At 29.9% G+C, this 9839-nt stretch overlaps 1 protein-coding gene across 1 annotated transcript; it reads left to right on the plus strand.

The window, feature by feature from the left end:
* Positions 1-5321: 5321 nt before the first annotated feature.
* Positions 5322-8698, plus strand: LOC112504281 (NAC domain-containing protein 35). The gene is made up of 3 exons (XM_025108220.1): positions 5322-5741; positions 6881-7149; positions 7985-8698. The coding sequence occupies exons 1-3, from the start codon at positions 5522-5524 to the stop codon at positions 8696-8698; spliced, it is 1203 nt and encodes a 400-aa protein (XP_024963988.1). The 5' UTR covers positions 5322-5521.
* Positions 8699-9839: the final 1141 nt, after the last annotated feature.

Consider the following 9839-nt stretch of genomic DNA (forward strand, 5'->3'; position numbering starts at 1 on the left):
AAACTATATCGAGATGGATGTCATATCGAAAAGAGTGAAATTATCGTTTTATTTATTATAATTTGTTTGATTAAAATATTAGTCTATACTATATTATAAATCATTTGACAAAAAACTCTTAAAACCCATTTTTTATGCATAAAATACTGTTTATTAATGCATGTTACTTAAAACTCAAGATTACAAGTTGTACGTAAGTACAACTTATTAAAGCTCCATATCTGAATTCGTGTAACTAACTATAGATAAACATAATTAAATACATGATAAACATCTCATTTTAAATATATAAAATCTAAAATATAATTAGGATAATCATTAAGTTCTAACAGAATCTTTAATTATTATCTTTATAAATATTATATTATTCAACCAAAAATAAATTACTTCCTTATTAAACTTAAATTAAATTATAATAAAAGATAATTTAAAGAAATAATTTAAGAAATGAGAACTTCTAAATAGTTGATTTGATACTAATATTGATATATTTTTTTTAAATTTTTATGATATCTTCAAATTTACATTTTATTCAAAAATAAAATCATTAATACTTTCTTAAAAAAAACACATAAAATTTGTAGTATAACATCGACAGAGACAAAAAATAAAATAGAACATTAAAATCAAGATGTATATCGCTGTATTACGCGAATACCCTTCTGGTATGTTAAAATAATTTACTTTAAAATATAAGGTGGTAAAGTTCTTAATTGAAAAAATAAAATAAAATTCATAGAATTAACTGTGAGCATGATTGAAACGGACTTCAACTTTTACTTCTAATTATCTTAATTAACAATTTTAGTTAAAAAATTTATTTATTGTGACTTGTTAGATCAAGTAAAGATTAAGATCCAAGATTTTTCCACTAATTTACAATGAAAAAATAATTGTATTTGAATTTTCCTCATATATATATATAGATATGCGTGTCTCTCTCTCTATATATATATATATATAACTAGAGTCCATATTTTTGAGAGATTTAAACAGATTTTATATATAGACATAAAATTATATTAAATTTGTTAAAAGTTGTTTTAAATTAAAGAAAAAACGATAAAAAAAGATGGAAAGACATACACTTGTGGTTGTGATCGGGGTCACGGGCTTCACTTGACTATTGCAGACCCACACACAAACAAAATATAAAAGTAGAGACTCCACACCAAAATTCCCCACACCACTCTCTCTACAACCTCTCTTTATACTGTACCACCGAAACCATTTTTTTAATTATTTAAAAAATAAAATAATAATCCAATTTTAGTTTGCATCAGTGTTTTTAGATCACAGTTGATGTAAGAACCACCTTGCATGGATTTTTACTAAACTCAGACAGTACAAAATGAAACAAACGATTACGGTTCCGACAAAACTCGAACTCATGACTAGTTGGGAACAAAAAGATCACTATTATCAATTGAATATTACTTCTTTTAAAAAAAATTTGAATAACTTAGTACTTAATTTAGAAGAAATTACATTAAAAAAATGATAGGTTTTTTTGAACCAATATTAAAAGATTAATTTCCGGGTTTGTTGTCAAAATAGATTGACTTGATATTACATTAAAATTGGATTTATAGGATGTCAAAAACTTGTGAGTGTCCTAAATAGACCATTTTCATAAGACTCAATTTATAAGATTAAAAAATAAACCGTCATATCAAAAAACTTGTGATGAGTTTATAAAACGTTTTGGGCATCGTAACAAGTTTTAAGACATTTTTATAAAAAATAGGTCGTATTACTTAATTATTTATATGAAAAAGTATCTTATTTAAAACAAATGAGGTATAAAATAACGAATACTATGTTTCTTTATAAAAATGTCCAAAAACTTGTTATGACGGTAAGAGATGTTTCATAAACTTATTATAACACTTTTAGATAATGCTTTTTATTTTTTGGTTATACAAACTAAATTTTATAAAACATTTTATTATAGTGCTTATAAATTGATGATTGTTATATAAATTCAATTTTATTATAGTATAACCAACATGAAATAGAAATGAATGGAAGGCTACAAATTAACGTGTGCTTCCTAAAATAGTCAATGTTTATACATACCCATATGCAAATATACTTCTTTAAACTATAGATATTAAAATGTGAAATACAATAGAAGTAGATTTATCATTACAAAACTTATTATGTCGAATTACATTAAAAAAAAAGTCGTATTGTTTATTCCACTCCTACTTTCAGAAGAAAAAAAAAACTATTAATACATTTAACAGTATATTTTTTCATATGTTTTAATATTCAATACAAATGTAACATAGATGAAGCATTATGGTGTTTCAGAAAATATTTTATTTAAAGTAAACATTCTTTAAACTACAAATCTTAAATTCAATGATTGTAAATTTAATTTTATACAATTTTTCAAAAATTATAAATTATTTTATTTAATTTATTTTTTTATATCAAGTACTTGGATACCATCATTTTCTTGTAGGTGGTGGATATTAATATAGAATAAAAGAGTAACAAAACATGATAATAATTAATCAATGATTTAATTAAATATAAATATAGATACAAATAGAAATAGAAATACAAATAAATGGTGGAATAAAAGAAAGGTCCAAAGCCACCGCTAAGGGGTTGTGTCCACCCAGTTCATCTCTTTTGAGATGTCATTTTCTACCTTAAACCACCTCTAAATGTTGCCCCACAAAAACCTATGTACATCTTTCATTTAAGCACTCTTCACCTCTAAAGTATATTGCTAACCTCATTCTTGAAAGCTTTGTTCTATTCATATATATATATATATATATGAAGGATTATGCGGTAAGTTAAACTTTTTACGAAAAGTTAAACATTTTACGAGAAGTTAAACATTTTGATAGAATACGAGAAGTTTCAATATTATATATGATTACACTCTTTTGGATAATCATATATTTTAATGTATGTGTTTAATTATATATGATTAAACTTGTGCATCACGTATGTAATCGTATATGATGTTAAAACTTCTCTATATATTTCTTGCAAAATGTTTAGTTTTGAACGTGCCCATATATATATATATATATATATATATATATATAAATCAGTGATTTTTGTTTTGAAATCTTAAATCTGTTAAAAATTGAACACCATAACCAGAATAGAAGAAGATGGATAGTTGTTGTCTTCTATTAGTATTTGTTGTAGTAAAATAACTTAATATTGACAACAAAATAGATAATAATTTATCCAACTCCGCCAATTGTTAATAGTTAAACAAAATAAGCAGTGTTTAATTAAGTAATTGTAATTGACAGATCAGATAAACTATCAAGCTGATTCATTAAGTAAAACAAATGAACCCTGACTCTAAGAAATGGGAATAAAATAGATCTACCAATCATGTGAATCACATAATGACTCCTTATTCAAGTGGTTACAACCCTAGTGGTTCAGTGAATGGTTATGTTTGACTTTTACAGTCAATCAAATACGTACGAATTCATAAACTAATAATATGGAATTATGGGTTTTCGCTGGTTGGTAAATGAATTTTGATATGTCGATTGTGACCTTGTGGTGTTTGCCTTCGTCGGTAAATAATATAGCAACACCGAAGAGATTTCGTCGACTTTACAATTTACTTTTCAATAAACATATTTTGAAATGTTAAAATATATTTTTTTATTACTTTTTATCCAAAATAAATATGTTGGATGCGCCACAGGCATGGCAATAAATGTATTATTGGGTATTGCTCAATTAATAATACTACAAATTTTAGAAATAATACAAAATTGAAATCATGAATATGATTTAAAGAAAATACAAATATCAGCTTTCTAACAATCCAAACATTTCCCAAAAAACAAAAAAGAAAGAAAATCAACACTTACAAATGTTTTTTGTCGTAGAATTAACATGTCGGCATTGATGTATAATTTGATTAGTACTATTTTCATATAGGTATCTTCAAAAAGTATAAAATTTGAGCTTATCAAAATATTAAATGAGATCGAATCAAATAAACCTAATATATATATATATATATATATATATATATATTAGTTTGTGGTAATCGTAAGGTCCAATCTTAAACACAAATTAATAGATAAATTAGGAAATTTATAATTTTGATCATTTTAAATTAAAATTTTAATACAAGGACATTTTAGATTTTTTTCTCTCCCTTCTCCTCTCTTATGTCTCCGTCCCCTAGCCACCATTCTCCAGTGATATCATAGTGGTATTACAATGCATCTTATATGTGATTGGGTATCACACTGGAGTCATTTGTGTGGTCAATCGAAGATGTAACACAGTGGTATCACAATTAGGGGTGAGCATAGGCGGGTACCCGCCCTTTTTGACAGGAACCGGAACCGGTTAGAGCGGTTCTTAAATTTTGGAACCGGAACCGCCGGGAACCGGTTCCGGTTCCGAGTATCCGCTTCCTAAAAATATTAAAAATTTGTTATTTAGAAATAAAAAATAAAACATTGCCAAAACACTAAATAAATAAGCAAGAATACAAATTATACAGAATAATGGTTACAAATATTGATTAACGATTACAAACCATAATAGACTAATAGAAAATGTTCAAAGTTTAACGATTACATACTATAATGGTAATTGTTCAAAATTTAACTATTACATACTATGAATTCAAGTGAACACACAATTTGAAAAAATACGAATCATTTTATATGAAGAATTTAGATGAAAATTGAAGATGACGACGTGCTTTTAAGATGTATTAAAAAATTTGGTATTAAAAAATTTGGTATTAAAAAATAATTATTATTTTTTTATTGAAAAATACCGGGTACCCGGCGGGTAACGGTTCCGAAAAATTGAGAACCGGAACCGGAACCATTCTCAATCGGTTCCGTATTTTAGGAACCGGAACCGGCGGTTCCAAGGCGGTTCCGGTTCTATAGCCGGGTACCCGGTTCCGCTACTTACCCCTAATCACAATGCATCTTATATGTGTTTGGATATCACACTGTGTCTTTTGTTTAATAGAGTCAATATTTTTAGGTATCACAATGGTTTCACCGGAGAATGGTGGCTAGAGAAGGAGAGAGGAGAGAGGAAATAAAATACCTAAAATGTCTTTACATTAAAATATTAATTTAAAATCACCAAAATTATAAATTTTTAATTTATCTATTGATTTATGGTTGAGATTGGATCTCACGATTATCACAAACTAGTCAGTTCTTCCTTGAATGTCTCATATATATATATATATATATATATATATATATATATATATATATATATATCGTATATGAAAATAAAGTTTTTAGAGGTAGATATAAACCTTTTTCCAAGAGAAATTAACCACATCACAATATGTGTCCATATCTATATCTTCAACTATATAGTCCACTTTGTTTTGTTTTCCTTTTCTTTTCTTTTTGTACTTATATGACTTATTTTCTAATTATTAATTAAATTTAAGCGAGGGGTATATGAGAATTATTATTGGCATTTATAAAAGGAAAGATCAATCAGTAGTTTTTGGGAGTAGGAGAATTAAAGAATGATGAACCAAGAGGAAGCGATGAGTAACAGGAAGCAGAATAAGCAAGAAGATGATGATGATCATGAAAACGACATGGTGATGCCAGGGTTTAGGTTTCATCCAACGGAGGAAGAGCTTGTAGAATTCTACCTTCGCCGTAAGGTAGAGGGCAAGAGATTCAATGTTGAACTCATCACTTTTCTTGATCTTTATCGATATGATCCATGGGAACTTCCTGGTATACTATTACTATAAACCCCTTCAGTTCTCCTTTTCTTTACTTAACCTAGCTCTTTAGCTACCTACCTACCATCAGATTTGTGTCTTTTTTAGCTTTTTTTTCTTGGTCTATTTATTCAATCTGTTATGATTCTTAAAGAATTGCCCAGTTTTTACTGCAATTCTGTCATCAAGTACTTAACCTAAAGTGCAACTTAACCCTCCTCCTCCTCATCATGGTTTTCATATCGTATCTGCTTCATTTTCCAGCTGATGAGGATGTGGGTGTCTGGTTTTTCTTCACCATTTTTGTGGGTATTTGTTAGAATTTAGTGGGTCATGGTTATATTGATTCTTTAGCAATTTAATTGTGCAAATATTATGTAGTTTCTCTTTCACTGTGTGTATTTGGTTTCGTTTATGGTATTTTCACTTCAATTTAACCGCAGATGCATTATTATTCATCATCATCGTATATATGTGGTTATCATCTACTTCTTCCAGTTAATGAATAAGATGTGTGTGAGGTTTGATTTCACCATTTTTGTGGGTATCTGTTATAATTTAATGAGTTAGATTATCTTGGTTGTCAAATATTTGAATTATGCACAGTTATGTATTTAGTATGTACTTTGTTTTGTTACTGGAATTTGCATTTCATCTTCAATTCTATCATAAACTATCCCAAGTTCATAGCTGAGATGATTCTTCTTCTTCTACTACCAACACTACTAACTTTTTCTCTTATCATTTCTCTTGGTTTTAATTATTTTATGGTGTACTTTGTTTTGTTACTGGAATTTGCATTTCATCTTGAATTCTATCATAAATTATCCCAAGTTCAAAACTAAGATGATCCTTCTCTTCTACTACCACCACTACTAACTTTTTTCTCCTTACCATTTCTCTTGGTTTTATTTATTTTATGGTTGTAAAGAAGCTCAATAAGCTATATATTTGTTCAATAGACATGAACTGTTTTTGGTCCTGGAAACGAACCCTATTTGTAGTTAGATTTCGATCTTGATTAGTCCACTGAAAAGAATTTATCTTTGACATCGGACATGATTACATTAGGGTAAAATGATGTATATTGATTCAAATAGTTATGCATATCGATCTGTAATTTGCTGTTTTTGTTTATGCATTTGGCTTTAGCGTTGGCAGCAATTGGAGAGAAAGAATGGTTTTTCTATGTCCCAAGAGATAGAAAGTACCGCAACGGAGATCGCCCAAACCGTGTGACAACTTCAGGCTACTGGAAGGCTACTGGAGCTGATAGAATGATCCGAACAGAGAATTCAAGGTCCATTGGGTTAAAGAAAACCCTCGTCTTTTACTCCGGAAAGGCTCCTAAAGGCATCCGAACGAGTTGGATCATGAATGAGTATCGTTTGCCTCATCAAGAAACCGAAAGGTTACAGAAGGTCTGTCATTTCTCTTTACTTATATGGCCAACCTAAGTCTCTTATTTTCGGTTCTTCTTGCTAAGCAAAAAAGGTTTTCTTCTGAAACAAACGACACTGGAATCATCAATAATGTGTGATCCAAGATCTTCGAAACTTGAAAGAAGTCCCAGAAATCAAAACCCTAAAACCAATATATATATATATATATATATGTGTGTGTGTGTGTGTAGAGAAGAGGGGAAAGTTCGTTTAGGAACCTAAAATCGATTAGAACCTGCTACGCTACCTCTGCTATCCATAGCGTGTCACGTGTTCATATTCATCAATCATGAATAACACATTGGTAATGAATAAGAAAGTCTTATTCATAACGAATCACACATTGATGAAGAATATTGACCTGTTATGAACGTGTTATTTATCATGAGGCAGACGTTAATGATGAACATATTATAATATTTATGATGAATAACATTTTATATTCATGATGAATAATGTCATATATAATGCCATGGTTGCTTCATATACCCATGAAAATCCCAACTTATTTGCATCAAAAATAAGTCGAGAAACAGAAATTTTGACAACGTTAGAGGAAGAATCTGATTAAAACAAGCAGACCAAAATCAACATGAAAAATTGAACCTATTTCTTCTTTTAATGAATATGTTCTTAATTTGGGTTATGGTATGTGGGGTTATTATTTCTCATCCCAACATTTAAAGTGAGGCCTAAAGTGATGACCAATATCACCGCTAGCTTTAAATGCATGTCTCTTTCTCTTGATCATTATCACCGCTATAGCTTTGAATGCATGTTCTAGTAATTATGGTATTCCATTTGTGTTTTGCAGGCTGAGATTTCCCTATGTAGGGTTTACAAGCGAGCTGGAGTAGAAGACCACCCATCTCTCCCTCGCACACTCCCAACAACTAGGGCTACATCATCAAGAAGTTCACATGGCGACAAGAAGCAGCATTCCCAAAACTTGCTGAGTTTCCACTCTTTCGAAGGCCAAAATTCCAACCAAAATGATGATAAATTGAGCGAAACGAGTGGTAGTAGTTCCACAGACCTTGTTGGAACGGCTCTAGGCCTCTCCAGTCCCCTCAATCCGTCGTATAACAACTTTATGACTTCATTTCCGCCAATCGCCACCACGCTTCCTCCACAAACGTCCTCTTTAATCCCCCATTGCACCCCAACCGCCTCATCCTCTGTGTTCCCTAACTCTGTGGATGATCTTCATAGAATCATAAGCTATCAACAAGCTTCTGTCAATAATCCAGCCTCTCAGGCTTTTCATATTCATAACTATCAACATAAATTTTCTAATAATCTTTCTCCCCATTTCTCTACAAGTAATTTGCTTCCGCAACCGCAACTTCAACCACAACCACTGCAACCACAATCGCAGCAACACCTGCAAATGCAACCAAACTCGCAAGCACTTCTTGCTCTTAATAACTTGGCAGGAGAAGTTCAGGTGACGTTTCCTGAGCGGCTCTGGGAGTGGAATCAAATGCCGAGCGAAGGAAACAAGGATTACACCAACCCTTTCAAGTAATATTATATATATATATATATATATATGTTACATAGTGAAATTAAGAGCTATCATTCTTAATTATTGACATTCATACGTCTATGTACGTCAAGTTTGAGAGGATATATATCTCTAAGCTAATTGCATGCACTTGTAATATGTCGAGCTGACAAATACGGATTCCTAAAGACATATTGGCATATTAGGGTTTAGAAGTTATCTTTCATATAGTCGCCTTTATGACGAATCCATTTGTAGTTTGTGCAGCTAATAAGCTTCCTCCAAAGACCTTATCACTGTTGGCAATATATATATATATATATATATATATATCGTAGAGATTCATATTTACTTCATGGTGACACGAAATGAATATGAAAAAATCTAAAACAATTGTTACCCGTTGTTTTTGGTCTTGTTTGAACAACAGTAGCACTACTGGATGTGAACAAGAATAACATACAGAGATTGACGGACGTCCATCAAATGGTTATCCTAATACAAGAATTACAACGTCAAGCTTAACAAGAATTTTTTACAGCGGCAAGCTTAAGGCTAAAGCTGTGGACTACAACCCATGAGATTTCTCTATCTAATGTTGATGAGATCTTAGGGAAGTACTGCTATACAATAGTTAAACTTTGACTATATCTCTTCAATATCCATATATAATATATACATAGATATATATAGTCCAGCAGGTTTATGCAAAAACAATAACAAAATAAAAGAATTAGAAAACGATCGAATCAAATGTGATTTTACACTAAAATCATGTGTAAATCACATGCGTTGCCCGCACATATTGCGTTGACACTTAGTCTAAAATCATATATGATTTTTCACGTGAGTTGTCTGTTGTCGTATTCTTTTATTTGGTTAATTAATGTTTTCATTTGAACTTATTTGTACATGCATATATATAAATACTAGAAGGGTACTTGCACAATGCAGCAAGATACATCTCGATTTTAATGTTTATTTTATTATTTGTATCTGTCGATGTTATAATACGATTTTATGTGTTTTTAAGAAAACAATAATAATTTTATTTTTGAATAAAATATAAATTTGAAGATATCATAAAAATTTGAAAATATATATATATCAATGTTAATGTCAAATCAACTATATAAAGTTCTCACTTTTTATGTAATTTATT

The sequence above is a fragment of the Cynara cardunculus genome, unplaced genomic scaffold, assembly GCF_001531365.2.
Source record: "Cynara cardunculus var. scolymus isolate 2C unplaced genomic scaffold, CcrdV1 Un_Scaffold_5089, whole genome shotgun sequence".
Taxonomy (NCBI): Eukaryota; Viridiplantae; Streptophyta; class Magnoliopsida; order Asterales; family Asteraceae; genus Cynara; species Cynara cardunculus.